The sequence below is a fragment of the Carassius gibelio genome, chromosome A13 (assembly GCF_023724105.1).
Source record: "Carassius gibelio isolate Cgi1373 ecotype wild population from Czech Republic chromosome A13, carGib1.2-hapl.c, whole genome shotgun sequence".
NCBI lineage: Eukaryota > Metazoa > Chordata > Actinopteri > Cypriniformes > Cyprinidae > Carassius > Carassius gibelio.
The window spans coordinates 18019316-18035362 of record NC_068383.1 but is presented as its reverse complement, the minus strand read 5'-3'; the positions used below and the strand labels follow the sequence as shown (position 1 = coordinate 18035362).

The window sequence follows — 16047 nt, the reverse complement described above, 5'->3', positions numbered from 1 at the left end:
CAGAAACATATTAATAACTTCAAGTAATGAGTCAATCCTTAAATATCAAGTATTTACTTTTTTTGGCCTGTCAGTATAAAATAAAAATGAAATGTATAGCCAGTTATTCTGAACTACTGTATACTACCTGAAGGAGAAGAGAATTCTGGTGGAAGAGGACACAGCCAAGATTAAAAACATGATTACTCGTGATGTTCCAGGACGGTCAAGTGGCGGTTATTTTTTAAATACATTTCTAATTATATTATTTTTCTTCTCCAGTTTGCTGAAATAAAAACATTTAAACAGTGTATGTTCTTACTTACTTTACTTAAATTACATTACATATTGAAGAATAGGTTATGTATATAATATAATGAATGTCCTCTAGTGCATGAAATTATCAAAATTATTCCCCTTTTTATTATTATTTTTTTCCAGTTAAGTAACAAGTTTAGAGTTTGTACTCGCTCAATGGCTTTTCAGGGACATTGTTTGACGTCTTGAAGCTCTAAGCGATTAGATGAGATGAATTCATTACATGATTCATCAACACCTTCTGATGATTGTTCATGTTAATTTGCTGTGGTAACTAGAAGAAAAGTGGAAGAGATTATCAATTAATGTGAGTTTTGCACTGCTGCTTGTACTGAGGCACTAAAATGATCTTTCACATTAGATTTAACACCAAAACTGTATTTACTGTTTAACTTTAGTGATACAATTGGCAGAATGTAATAATCGACACTGTTTAATATCACAAGTAACAAAACTAACTGTGATTTATTATGTTTCATTAAGTTTTGTTCATGCATCAAGTAAAAACAGCATCGATTCTTAGGATTTAAGATGAGCTTATTGTGCAGTACTGCAACCTACTGACTGGAGTATAGTAAACGATTCCATTTGTATGTAAACCAGTATCATGCAGTTTAACTAATTGGCTCAGACTTGTTTCAGAGCCAGCTGTATTAAAACCCTATTCATAATTTTAACTGATTAGATCAAATAGTTTTGACCATTGACAGATTTTTTGATTCTATGTAATCAGAGTACATATTTAAAAAAAAAAAAACTAAAAACTAAAATACAATAAAAAAAAACTCAAATTGATGCAAATACTTAATAAAACATTGTTCCATTTTTTTTTAATATATATATATATATATATTGAGTGAACTTTAGGGTGAGTAAATAAAGACAGAATATTCATTTTTGGCTCTGCTGTTCCTTTAAATTCATATACTCGACCTTGGATTCAGATCTGTCTCCATCTAGCCAACAACCAAATGGATAGAGCCAAGCCCCTGCCATACTTTTTTCCATTTTGATTATCCATTTCAATCAGATGTGTGTCACAATATGGAAGAAAAGAAGTCTTGCTCCTTTCATTCCACAGAGGCATTAAATTGATGTCTATGGTTTCTATTAGTATTACAACCCAGCTTTCCTATTACTGTACAACTCACCCTGTGTGCTAAATCGTAAAAGCAACACTCTTTATACTTGACATATACATTTAATACATTTTCAGCATTTAAAAGTGGAAAAAAATATATATATATAAAGTTTAAGATGTAGAGCACAGATATTATGGCAAAAATTGTTACTCCTCTATTTAAAAACATATTGCTCCTTTTAATAGCTTCAATGTAGATACTCTTAAGGGCTTCTCCATACCCACAGTTTCAAAAGAGTAGCTTGACTGTAAATACTTTCAATTATAAGTTGCTTGTGGGTTGACAAGTTGCAATTTTATGTAGCTCACTCAACACAGCACACATCATGCAATGTTAGACTGGAAAAGGAACATTCTGATGAAGAATACAGTTATAACGCCTCCTTCAAACAAACCAGTCTTTAATGCTACACTACTAACTACCTACTATATCAAATGGCGGGGTGGTTACAGACAGATGTGTGTGTGTGGGGGGGGGGGGTACATTTTTCTGCCCCTCAACAACATGAGATTTGTCCTCCTAGTATTTAAAGGATGGAAGGGGGTGGTAAATACAAGGCAAATGCTCTATTTTCTTGTCACTGTTAGTGAGCTTGGAACCCCACACCCTATGGTTCTCCCTCTTTCTCTTTCTCACTCTCTATCGCTCCTTCACTTGGTCAGATATTAAGTTATTCACCCTCATTATATAGGGCACTTGTGCTGTGCCTTGTGTTCAGTAATTCATCCATGGATGCCCCTGTGGGACAATTTCTAGGAGAATCCTATCTTTTTCACCTTGCCCCACAAACGCCTCACTGCTGCATGCTGTGCAATATCATTACATAACACACACTATAACTTGACCATAAGCAAAAGTTCACTCGGCGGCAATTTTTGCAACATCCCCAGGCAGCTATTTCCTGTGTACTTGAATGAGTCAAGTATGAAGTCTTCAAAACGGTTTGTCAAGATTGTGTTTCGGTAACATATTTCAAATAACAATAAAAAAGTTACAAAATGGCATCATAAATTTTGATCTTTTAAAATCAAAATCAGATTTAAAAACATCTAAGGTTACGAATGTAACCATGGTTCCCTGAGTAGGGAACGAGACACTGTGTCCTCTAGGGGTCGCTATGAGGAAAGCCCCTGATGTAACAACTGGTGCGAGAGAATACGGGAGAATATGTCATTCACAACGTCTGTATCTTGCTTCTGAAGCATGGCAGGAAGCTAGAGGATGCAGTGTCTTGTTCCACTCTCGTGGAACTCTCATAGAGCTGCTCATAGATGGAATAGTGCATTCCAAAACAATATGTTTGAGAGTCATCAACTCGATCTATGGTAAAAATGCTGGAGCACTCTGGGGAAAAACAGAGAACTCAATCTCACTTGAGAGGAGAACTCCAAATTCAGGAAGAGAGTAGCACACTCATAGGTGACCCTTTTTGATGAAGGGGAGCACTGCTAAACTACTATAAGACTATCTACTATCATTTCTGATCCTCAGATCGAGACGGACCACCATGGCCACCACACCTTCCAATGTTGGAGGCTGCGTGCTTGGTATCAGAGAGAGAGATCTGTGTTGTGGCGCAGCTCAGCTACCTGATCGGGAGAAATGCCCCTCGCCTTTATCCAAGTCTTTCAGTAGATTAACCTGATATGCTTGAAGCACTGCCATCATGTGCAATGAAGCCACAGCCTGACCTGCTGCTGCGTATGCCTTGCCATTTAAGCGAGATGTATCTGAAGGGGCTTAGATGGCAAGAAGGAAGATTTAAGAGAGGACATCTCCCCCACAGAAAGATAGCCAGCGTCTCTTCTACAGGGGGCATCCTCTCACAGCCATGTTGGCATAATTCGTATGCTGAGACCGATGGAGGCGAGAAGAAAACAGCCTCTTTCATTCCTTTTCATTGGGTGGCAGAAATGGAAGGCTCACCTGAGCTGGAGTGCTATGGTCGGAAAGATAACACTCGTCGAGCTGACCTCGCGGCGTCACCTTGTTAGCGCGCTTCCATGGCAATTCCAAATTTGTTGTGGCACGATCCATAACCTCCAACAGCTCTACATACGCAGGGCAGGAGGATTAAGAAGGCTCAGAAGAGCACTATCCTCTGTATCGGAAAAGTGTTAAAAGATATAACATCATCCTGCCGAGGATCTCTCTCGTCCACCACCGACAAGCGCTAAAGGGAAAGTCCCTCTCTAAACTCCTCAGCCAGATCCACCTATGATCCCCACGAGCTCATTTTCCTCCATGCCTCAGCAGCGGAGGGTCCTGAACCACGAGAAGCAGATGGCTGCCCCTCTTTCTTCAAAAAGAAAGACAAACGTGAGCGGAGGTTTTCATTGAAAAACGCTCACAATGTATGCCGATTGCCCCCTCAAGGACATTGCGTGCTCTTCACCCAAACAAACAACACAAAGATTGTGTGTGTCATCGGGTGTCAAATAACGATGAAACTGATGCACACACTGTCTAAATGCTTTGCTAGTAGTCGCCCAAGATCACTCATACCATGTTTTTTCTATGCTTCAGACACGGGTCACAACGAGTCGTTCCCCATAGTGACCCCTAGAGGACGCAGTTTAAAGTTCCCTTGAAAGGAACTATATTTTTTCAGGTTGGTCAAGTGTTCTATATCAATAAGGCCCATGTCATTCAATATCCTATTCACCTGCAGAATGCTATAACCCTTCCTCAAAGCCATTTCACTGGCTGAGACTACTTTTTTATGGGTACTCTATTCAATGGCTGATTAGAAATAAAAAATTATAATAATAGTTTCACAGTGTATTTATTCTTAAAGCTACACTATGTGTATTTATTTATTCATTAATTTTTTGTTCAAAATTAACAAATGGAATAATAAATAAATAAATAAATAAATAAATAAATAAATAAATAGTGAATACATCATAAAACCATTTTCCTAACGTGTTTTTTTTGTGTGTTTTTCTTTTTTTTTTCTTTTACTTACCCTAAATTACTCTGGTAATATTTATAATTTATATTTTAGAGCTATCAGGACGGATTTCAGTGGAAACTGCATGTTCCAATCATTTATTGCTAATACTATATGCAATGGAAGGTTTTGTAGTCACTTGAAGCTACAACCAATGAAAGTTTATTAATAAAACATGGATCAACACTGGTTTGATTTTTCAGAAATACATTTAGTTTGCATAGCAGCACACTTGCTGGGCATTGACTGGGTTCACGAAACAATGATCATTCTGGTAACGATGCCAACCTCTAAACCAGTTTATTTATAATTGTTTATTCTGTTTTATCGTACCTGATATGAATGGCAGTTGAATCTAGCAAGAGTTGACATTATTTTATTTGACATTATTATTGGCAAGTATCATTATTTTCCACGACATTCTAATTTATTTAGATGCACCTGTATATTTTTCTTTCTTATGTTATTGGAGAGTTTTGATGTCACTAGCAACATTTGCACTGATAAAGTCAACAACACCTGCAACCATAAGCAAAGTGTGTGCCTCAAGGCATCAGATTCATCTGGGCAGAATTATGCTTCAACCGGTAGAGGACCAAAAGTAGAATACAGAAGCATAATTTGGTCAAATTAAACTCCCCTTTCCATTTGTTTTTTAGTTAGCCTCGTAAGCAAGTTAACTACTGATGCTGGGTACACATCAAAAGATAATCGGGCTGATTTTGGGCCGATTTCCCCCCTTCTGACAATCCTAGCTATGTCCCGATTATCTTCATGGTTCTACAGATTATGATTTTGCGTTGGTGTGAGGTGTGTTAAGAGTGTCCGAACCTGATCGGATGAACATCGGAGCCACCCCGATCACGAATCGTATATATTCAACATGTTTAATATTTACAATCAGAAATCCTGATGTGGGGGGGGGGGATTATCACATGAAATGAAACGATATCCATTCAGAAAGTGAGATGATGGAAGACATAAGCAGTCATGGTGTTTAGCTCACTCTGTAACTTGTACAGACCATGTTCACACCATCTCCACGACTTCACCCAAACCCTTTTATTTATTTATTTCATGAATTTTCTATGAAAATCATTCCAAACACTATCATTGCAATTTTCTTTCTCCATATCATCCGCCATGCTTATTCTGAAGTCTCGTGAGATTTTGCGAGATTTCCTGTGTTTACAGTCGAGACTCTCTGTTCAAAAATCTGTTCGTGTGTGGTGTGCTGTCTTTGTCACATCATGGCACACCACACACTATAGGAGCAAAACGGTTAAATCTACAATTTTTTATCCTCATGTTTGTGGTCATTTTGAAAATCTTATAAAATGTTAAAAATATTTTGGTGTGTACCCAGCATTATAAGACTTAGCATAGCTAACTTGTTAATACAACTTTTTTAATTTGTTGGAAGAAGATATCATGACAATGTGCTATGCAGGCATTAAGGTGGATACGATTTTTTCCGTCCCATAGCTTTCTTTAGTATAAAAACAAACTCTAATTTCTTCAGAGATATTAACAGCTAAAAGAAAAATTTCAGAAAAATGTGGGGCTTTCATTATGAGGAGAATCTGATCTTTCAGAGAACTGCAAATAGATGACTGTAATAGTTATTACTCGAGACTTAGGTCTCTCCAGAGCAAAAGTGCGCATTTATCACCTTGTGGGTGTTTTCAAACTGCTGGGTGTTTCTAAATCATGCAATCTAAATGATCCTCCTTACATAACCCCACCCCTGAACCTACTGTCACTATGACATCAGCCAATAAGGTATCATGGGCTAAAAACACCCTGATCTGGTAACTTCCATTACTTTCCTGCAGAGACCTATACTTGACTCAGTAAAGAGAGATAAATGAGTCATATTGCAGAGACACCTAACAAATAAGGTGAAATTGGGGCAAAGGTGAGCCGAGGAGACATTATTTTCTAAATCAATTCCAGGAAATCTAAGGACTAAGTCTTGAGATGCGCTGTGTATATGCACGTACTGTATGTTTGCATGTGTTTCAAATAATGTATATTATGAAAATAAGCTGCTCTCCTGGTCAGAAAGAGATGAAACCATATTTCCATATTTCATGAGTACATATTCAAGGTTGTATGTGAAAGCGTGACCTGCTGTCTCCTTGCTTCCCAGGAGAAGTCACGTGTCAGATTCACACACGTTCTTCCTGTGCACATTAACATTAGTCTCACATCAGATGCATCCTGCTGAAACTTTATCTGTTGCACAGTATAGTACGTAGATACACACCCAGACATTTTACCCTTTTCTGGCTACATGGACTCATGGATATTAATGTCTCATAGAGTTTAAGTAAAAAGCAGTGTTGTCACCTCCCTCTGTTTCTGCTGACATGTTCCTTTACTCAAAGACAGGGAGGTCAACTCTGTTAGCCCATTATAAATAATAACAATGACAACAATGACAGGAATTACGCAAACAGAATGACATTATAAATTAATTGAAAATGAGTCCTGTTATTGCGTTATAATCGTCTGTTGAGCCAATAAATTAAGATGGTGTTATGTCAGTGGAGCTTGATGACTGGTGAGGACAGAAAGGGTCGTTCAGTGAGTTTGGTGAATGTTTTCTCCCTGAAAAAAATAATAATAAACTCATTTGCATCTCAGGTTCAGAATAAATCTCCTTTGAGGTAATTGCATGAATGAATACATTAGTAGATGAACGATGGAATGAATATTTTAAAGTGTAACTAAGATAGATCTAAAATTCGTATGTGGGCTCCATTAGAGATGTTATTCCATGTCTTTGAAATCAACCTGTGCACCTGTCTTGTTTACTTGGAATAGTTCATTATGCATATTTAATTATGTTCACAAAGTTAGATTACTCTGGATAAATGTATGCTGGATAAAAATTAATATATCAGAAAATGATGCCACGATGAACTAAAAGTACTTCAGAAAAAGCATGTTTATTGAATCCTGTCAATTACATCTCAAACGTATATAAATAGCTTCTTACCTCAGTCTTCTTACAATTCTTCAACCTTTCTCCTTGGCTCCAGCTTCAGTTCTATTATTGGTAGCAATTCAGCATACAGTTTTTTGGAGTACTCGTTAATGAATAACTACACAGGAACAAATGAACAACATTCCTCAACATCAACATATTAACATTTTGCTCTTAACCAACAAGAAACTGCTTAAAAATTTAGTTTTTTATTATTATGAATTATTAGTAGTTCCTAATTTTAAAATTGTTTAATATTGTTAATATTTTCAGAAGTCAATATTATAACACAAATAAATAAATAAATAAATAAATAAATAAATAAATATCCCTTGGATTTCTGATGTCGGAAAAGCCCAATCATTGACTTTTACATATTAATGAATCTATGTTCAGAAACTGAGGTCATACAGGTGGCCTGAGGTCATAAAAAGGAAATAGATTAGTACTGTAACTCACCATTATCCCTAAACACATGAAAAACTAATAATAAGAGTAATATGTGTGAAAATGTTGCCAAACCAGTATGTTCATCTGCTGCTTTACATTTTCTTCTGAAAGATCCCAGTGTTAAAAACAAGCAGCTGATGTTTATTTTATGTTCATTTTAGTCCAATTTAGAATAGAATGAAGACCTGGAAAGACGGAGAATCACACAGAATGGAGAATTTTGGCTGGAGTGGGTTATGGATGAAAGATGGTTTACACTACAGACAAATTCAAGGCATGTACATTTGAACTTTACATGACTTTGTATATACATTCAAATAAAACCCAAAGGTGCAAGTGCTTGGTAGATTTACTAATTACAGGAGATTAAAGTTCAGGCTAAACTGAGATTAAATGGCTGAGATGATAACCTAAGACAATGTATCAAAAAATCTATATCAGCAACCTGTCATTCATGACCATGAATTTCAAGAGGAAGGAAAATATGAATCATGAGACATAGGATGTAGGTATAAGGTTTGGGGTCAACGTACAGTTACTTAATTGCTTGGTTTCTCTAACAGTAGTTATGTACAGTTTAAAACACATGAAATGTACAGTTATAAAACACCATCATAGTAAGACATGACATTAAAATATTGCAATAATAATAAAAAAATAAATAAACATGAAATGGCAATTTGTTGGTTTTCACTGTAAATTATAAGATTAAACGTTAACATTTAAAAGTTACATTGAATTTTTCACCAAATATACTGTAGTAAGGGAACTGACCAACTAATTAAATGTTTTTTAACCACATAATTTTGTACACTCTTTTATCGTATAAAGTTATTATTTTACATTTTTATGCAGTTTAAACATTCTATTGCCACAACTTGCTCCATGACCTGTACCTTTTCTCCTGTAGGTATTCCTTGTACAATAACTTTCAAATAGACTTAATAATATAAAAAGTGTAACAATCCACCAACTTTCAAAACCCACAACATGATATTCACATTTGACATTTGTTTTGCTTTTAACTGCATAAACACTACATTTACATTTCATTAGTCTTTTACAGAAGATCTGCGATCAGAACCAGGAAGAAACTAAAGAGGATGTTCTATAGAGTTATCACCTGTCAGCACTGCGCAAAAGGACTTTCTGTTATGTCTCTCTGTCTCTGTCTCTCTCTCTCTCAACAGATGGGCCGTTAGTATGCCTGTTTCCACAGTTTTCCAGCATGTGAGAGAGGATGCTATGTCAAACCCCTGCTGGCAAACATTTTACTGGCCAAACTCTCTCTCAGTCACTCTCTAGCAATCTATCGTTCTCACTTTTTCTTACTTGTTCACTCTCTCTTCCCTGTCAGTCAAAATACCTGCAGCAGGTATTATGTCATAATTATTACATCCACACTTCAAAGGTGCCACAGCACTGAGAACAAAAATGATGAAAAGAAAAAATATACAGTGAGATCGAACACAGCTCAAGCAATCACACACACATTTTCAACCTTTGCCAAACCTAATGGAAATGTCACTCATTTCTTATTTACACTGATGCTGAGAGCTCAGCTTCCCAGCTTGAATGAATATTTCTCTCTGTTGAAATTGTTGCAGTGGCATGGAACACAAAGTAAATAAACAAATATTCACCAATTCTTAGAAAAATGTCTACACAACTTAAAAAAATAAATGTTTATGAATCAATTAATTATTTTGGATTAATCTGGAAACATGTTTATAAGTTTTTATCTGTGCATATTTGGCTTCATCTATGGTAGGCGACGAACTACATATTTAATTACTAACATGATCTACTTAAAAGGAGACAATTTTTTTTTTCAAACATCTGGGCCTGGGTGTAGTTCTATATCTATACAATTTCTATATTAAGTAGAATATTTTATAATCTAGATTAATCTGGCAAAAATATACACGCACAATTACACAATAAAACGAATCACATTATGTGTGATGTTAAACTTGCAAAAGCTGTGAAACATGGAAAGATGATTTTAGTATCTGACTTTAAAAATATGTAAAAAACAAAACAAAAAACAATCAAGCTCTTCCATATGTCAGTACAATAATGTTTCTGTAAATACACATTTAAACTTCTGTTTTCTTCAATTTAATATATAGAGTATTTATATGCATATGTCTATGTATATATAAACTATTACATACTGTCTGAATCTATATGCATACTATATGTATAACGTATTGAATTATGTTTGAGTGCAGGTTGATTTAGGAGTTCTAAATGATAATGTATTTCTATTATCAAAATCATCATTACTTCTATTATTTATTAAAATCATTTTATCAGAATCAGAATAAGATTTATTGCCAGGTATGTTTACACATACGAGGAATTTGTGATGTGAATTTGAATGTGATCCATTTCAGTGCAAATAATGCTGTTTTGAGTGCTACATGTTTTATCCCACGTTTCAAGAATTGAAGAATTCAAATGATGAACTGAACTAGTTTTATTTTTGAAAGTTTTCCAAATCAAATTTTACCAATGGATGTGGGTGATCGAACTTACACCAATCTAGGAAATATTCCATTTATATGTCTCTGTTTTTAAACCTTTGATCTTGTAACAAAAAAACTAATTTTTGGAATTTGGAGATTTTTTTTCTAAAAAAAAAAAACCCTACTCGTACTTTTTAGAGATCCTGTATTTCATATAGTATGACATTTAATAGCATTGTCACATTGGCTCCTCTCTGCTGTCAGTAGAGTTGGAGGGCAGAGCGCAGTGCTCTTACGCGTCCAGTCTCATGCGCTCAGGAGTTAGACAGAGACGCAGTTACCGCACGAAAAACAGCCGAATTTACTCTCGAGGACCAGCCCCGCTCTTCAATTAGTGTCTTGGGCGCTAATGAGGTTTTTAACACAGCATTCAAACTTGTTAATGAAATAGTGCCGTTTCGTGACACTGATTTTGCGCAACTGCTTCCCTTTGATTTGGCGCCAGATTTGCTGGGGAATAAACGATGATTATCGAGGTGCTCTGTTCCTATGAAATGATTTGGATTGCGTCTCGCATTTTTGGAGGAATTCAGCATTGAACGCAGTACGACGTTTTCTGGACAACTTTGGTGCCAGTGGACACGGGCAGTCGCGAAAGTCTTTTACTGCCTCGAGATTGTTGGTTCTAAGCAGGATGGACCTCATCGGGCTCTATTTGTTCCAGCTGGCAATTCTTGGTGAGTTTTCCTCCGATTAATTCTGCTGATTTGAGGGGAACGGAGGATGAGCTCAGTTGCAGCTGTTGCGGATGTGAAGGGAATGATGAATTCATTCTTTGCCTGCAGACGTACGAATCATCTTCACTGTGTCGCTGCGTTTTAACTTCAAACTTGTTTCTTTCGCGATTACAATGTTGTAATAAGTTATTTTATCCGAAAGTTGAGGTGTTTCAGCTGTTGGGACATTAATATTCTCCCTGGTTTGCTTTACGGTATATTGTCAGTGCGCACATAAGTGTCATTATCATGTTTGGCACACAAAATGAGACGAATCGGGGGACCTGCTAATGCGGTAAAGGTTTGTTTGTTAAAATTAACTGTCGCTTGTATTTAATGCGCTAGTTCACGGCACATTACCTCCATCATTAAAGCAACCTGACACCTTGTCCGTCAAGCAGTGCGCGTCATCGTGGCATCTCGCGCGGTCCGCAGGTAGAGCGCAGGACGCATCCTACTGCAGCTATGCAAATATCTTTGAAGAATCATGAAGAGCCAGCAGCCCGAGACTGTGGAGTCATGTGCTCTTGTCAAAAGCTTTTGCGAGGGATACCTCCTAACTAGACCCCATGCCGCTGGCTCCTGTCGTCCTGTCGTTTGTGTATTCCACTGAGAATTAGTTTTGTCAAACACGTCTCCAGAGATGCGCGCGCTTGTGCATTGGGCAACAGGCTGAAAGAACACGTTTTAAGGAAATCTTTCTTGACATGTCATTGTGGATTGAAAAAAAAAAAACCCTTCAGATTGATGATGACAGTCCTGTTTCATCCTCTTAGATTGTTTGATGTTTAATAGCCTAGCTGAAAGTGTTACTACTGGAGTCATGCTTCATTTAGTGCTTTTAGATTGAAATTTCCACATTGAATATGGAACATAAATGGGTTACATTTATGAGATAAATGTGAATGTCACAATGTTTTTAAGTATGTGCTCACACAAACTTAAAAAGGAACCGAGAGAAAGCGAATGGGAGGTGTGGGGGACGTTGTCGTCATTAGATGCCTGGTGTCATTCAAACAAGCACCCTCATATTTTCGAGTGGATTTTGTCTATTACATATAAAAAAAGTATCTTTGATCATTATCAGAAATAATTCAGATCATTTACTTTGAACAGAAAATAATGTGATCATAGCAACCCAGTTTGCTACAACGCACATATGTCACTTTTCAGTGGAACACATAAATAGTTATCAAAATGTCAATGCTTTCTTTTAGATACAACAAATATGCATTGTCTGTAGAGCTCAGTTGCAATTTTGCTTGATTTACGAGAAAAATATTCAAGATTTCGCCAGGATGCTGAGCCCCAGTTTTTTTGCATGTTGTCACTAAAAACTGTATCACTAGCCAAAACATGTGTTACACTTGTATAATGAAGTGCTAATCTGATTTATAGTGTTATCTAGCCTAGGGCAACAAATGAAACCAAGACTGTCGCTGGTCAAGGTTTATAATACCCCTTGTTTTCAAGAAAGCAATAGGCCACAACAGGTTAATTATAGGATTGTGAACAAATACCAAAATACACAAATGGGACAGGATTAAAACCAGAACAGATATTTAATAAAGGGCTAGTCTTGAAAATAAGAGCATACTGTCAGTGTAACATACTCTCTCTCTTTCTATACTGGTTTTCCTTTGAGGTTCACAAGCAGAGGACGAAAGACATATAGCCACTAGCTAAAGCCAGAGGCACATAATGAATGGAGAGTGAAACTTTTGCACTGATTTGTGCGCATGTTTGTTTTGGTGGTTGAGAATTTCCATTGACTTAATTATATTTTTAGCCTCCTAACCCAAAACTAACCCTCACACAAACTTTTTTTTTTTGCATTTTCATTAAGACATTTAGTAGGTTTATTAAGCTATTTTCCTTGCTTCTCAACTTCTTCAGGTTTTACTATCCTTGTGAGGTCATTTTATTATTAGCAATCTGAAGTTAGAATGTGTTCATTTTGCCTCTTTTAAAATTACAATACACTGCTAACAGCAAATATGTTGGGTCAATCTATGAAGCGTTCTCTCCTGCAGGGGAGATACAAGCAATGTGAGCGATGATTGGTTTGTGTCCTTATGTGTCACACTTCACTTTGACAGCCATCACGGTTCCAGTCCAAGGAGATACAGTACGTTATTGGGCTTTGTCAACTTTGTTTTGTTGCAGTGTAATCATTTAGAGAAACTTTAATACCAAGCCTTATGTACAACATAATCATTTCACATGGGGGAATATAATATGATTAAGTGAATAAAGATGAGACGAATCATTAACCTTTAATTTCATGTTACATTACTTCATACTTTTTTTTATTTCACTTAAGTGTAGTTATGAGTCTTTGAGCAAATCCAAACGACCCTTTCTCAAAGTATTAATTTGAGTGATCATTACATAATTTCCAACAGTTAACAATAGTGTGAAATTCATGCATGTGAGGCAAATTAATTCCACCTTTCCTAGACTAATGCTCATTTAGCCCTTTAAGCTCTTAGGGGATTGAATAAATTTGTTAGCCGCACATTTAGTAACCTTGAATTGCGGCAGATTACATTATGCAGTGCTGCTCATTGCACCACGCTGGGATATGAATTTATTCTGGCATGGCTGCTGTTTCTCACCAGCTTTAATGTGAATGGCCCCTCCCCTCCTCTATCGGCCTGTCCAGGTTCTCTGTCTTCAGCCTGCTAATTATCCTCTGCATACGTCTCTTAGTCTATTTGCTTGGCATGATTTTTTGGGGTGGCTTATTAATTAGCTGTCCAATTGAGTGAATATTGACTGGGATTGACGTGATTCAGCCAGGGATAAGATGAGCATTAATGTGCATTGAGCAGACAGGGCTGTAATGTGTCTCAATAAAGGACTCATCGTACAGAATTTGGTCTGAAGGTGGAAGCTATGACCGAAATCTTATGAGTACGAGTAATCATGAAAAATGAGTAATCATAAAAAATGTATGTTTCATCATAATTGACTCACTCTTATTTTATTCCAAATCGATAAGACATTTGTTCAAAATGAAGATATTTTTAATGAAACCTGGGAGATTTCTGTCCCTCCATTGAAAGTTAATTTGCCCAAAACTTTAACACTTTCAAAAGTTTAAAAGACATTGTAAAATAATCCATATAGAGGGTTTCATAAGCATAAATGACTGTCCACTGCTCTGGGTGTGTGTGTGTTCACTGCTGAGTGTGTGCACTTTGGATGGGTCAAAAGCAGGGCACAAATTCTTAGTATGAGCAGAGACAATTTATAAGAGATATGCCACTTCCTCAATCCTTCATACAAATATATATGGAAAACCCGTAACGGCAAAGATGGCAGTTGTATGTACATGTCCCGCCCCTCCCGCTGGAAAGCCAATCATCTGCTTTTAACAGTCAAGCCGGGAAACATTTAAGCCTATAGTCTGGTTCCACTGACGTATGCGCAAAGTTGAAGAACCTTGCGCATGTGTAGTAAAAGTATAACCTGTGGGCGAAAAGGCGTTTTAAACCTTATTTTGGGGCATAGTCATCAAATTTCTTTCAGCGATTTTTATCATATTTTACTGCTGTTTCTATACATGTAGTTTTTATGTCCTGGTTACCAGTGAAAGTGCAGTTCTGACTCTCTGCCCATTCATTTAGATAGGAGCCTGGTCTTGTTATTCTGAAATAACTGCCCGGAGGCGTGGCCAAGATGGCGGCCGAGAGGCACCACTTGCCTAAAAGGACTTTGGTATGAGTCACTATACTTGGCTGTATGTCATGTCACTTTCATTTTTTTTTTTTTTTCATCAGGCACACACGACTGGCCCTGATGATGGGTAGACTGAAGTGGTTCCCATACATTCATTTATTTGTGGCGCTCGACACAATATCAAAACTGACTGATTTTCCAAAATGCTTCGTTGAATAAACTCTGTTTCTCCTGCTTTAAAGCATCTCCTGCTGGCAGAGAATGAATTAGCATTTTCAGTAAGTCCGTCTGATTTAAGCAGCAAACATATTTTGTTTGTTATCAAAAATAATCTTCTCGAGAGGGACTACTTAGTCGTTGTTATTGATTCGAATTGGAAGTCTACCGGAAGTTAAGTCAGGGCCACCAATGTGTGCATGCACAATAACTTTTTTTTTTATGTTGTTGCCGTTGAAACCATCTATAAAATGAGTGATCTTCTGAAGAGACACAATCACTTTACAGTATATGATGAATAGATTTAATTTGGTAACACAGTAAAAAGGCTTTTTATTCATACATACTGTAGAGCGCATTAAATACGGTAAACAGAATCTCAACCATACTTGTTTAACATTCAAAAATGTAAGAAACGTTTGATTTTCTATTTAACATATTATGCTCTATGTGTGTTGATCAATTGTTTATGTGTGAATAAAAGACGTAATTAAATCTGTTCATCATACAAAGTGATTGTATCTCGTCAGAAGACTCTATTCTTATTATTTTTTATGAAGTTTTTGATTTGTCAAAGTTATTTTTATTTATTTATTTGGATTGGTGGTGCAATGGACTTTCAAGGAGGGACATACATTTCTCAGGTTTCATTAAAAAATGTATCTTTATCTGTGTTTCCAAGATAAATTAAAGACTTATGGGTTTTGGAATTACATTTTCGGTTATCTATCCCTTTAACTAACAGCTTTGTAACCTAGCCTCATTCTTGTTATGACTTTGGGACAACTTTAATCTTTAGCATCTTTGTATTTTTGTTTAGTTTGGCTTGTTAATGTTTATTTAATCAACCCAATCTCATGAGAAAAAGGAGTTGGTGATTTTGTATAAATAAATACATAAATAATATTTAATCATAGGGCAAAGTAGATTGTAGTAAGCTCTCACCTCTTGGGAGAAGCTCCTAAATATTACTCTTAGATTATTCTTAGATCTCTGTATGAGATCAAAGGATATTGCAGGACGATTTTTCATTATGACTATTTAATTATAGCTCTTCAGTTGTGCC

The 16047-nt window shown here is 36.4% G+C and overlaps 1 protein-coding gene across 1 annotated transcript in view; it reads left to right on the top strand.

Moving 5' to 3' along the window:
- The first annotated feature begins 10607 nt into the window (after positions 1 to 10607).
- Positions 10608 to 16047, top strand: part of LOC128026363 (GDNF family receptor alpha-4) — an 89335-nt gene continuing 83895 nt past the window's right edge. The window contains exon 1 of the mRNA XM_052613438.1: positions 10608 to 11042. Within this exon, the coding sequence (XP_052469398.1) occupies positions 11000 to 11042 (43 nt within the window). The 5' untranslated portion in view covers positions 10608 to 10999. The remainder of the gene's footprint in view (positions 11043 to 16047) is intronic.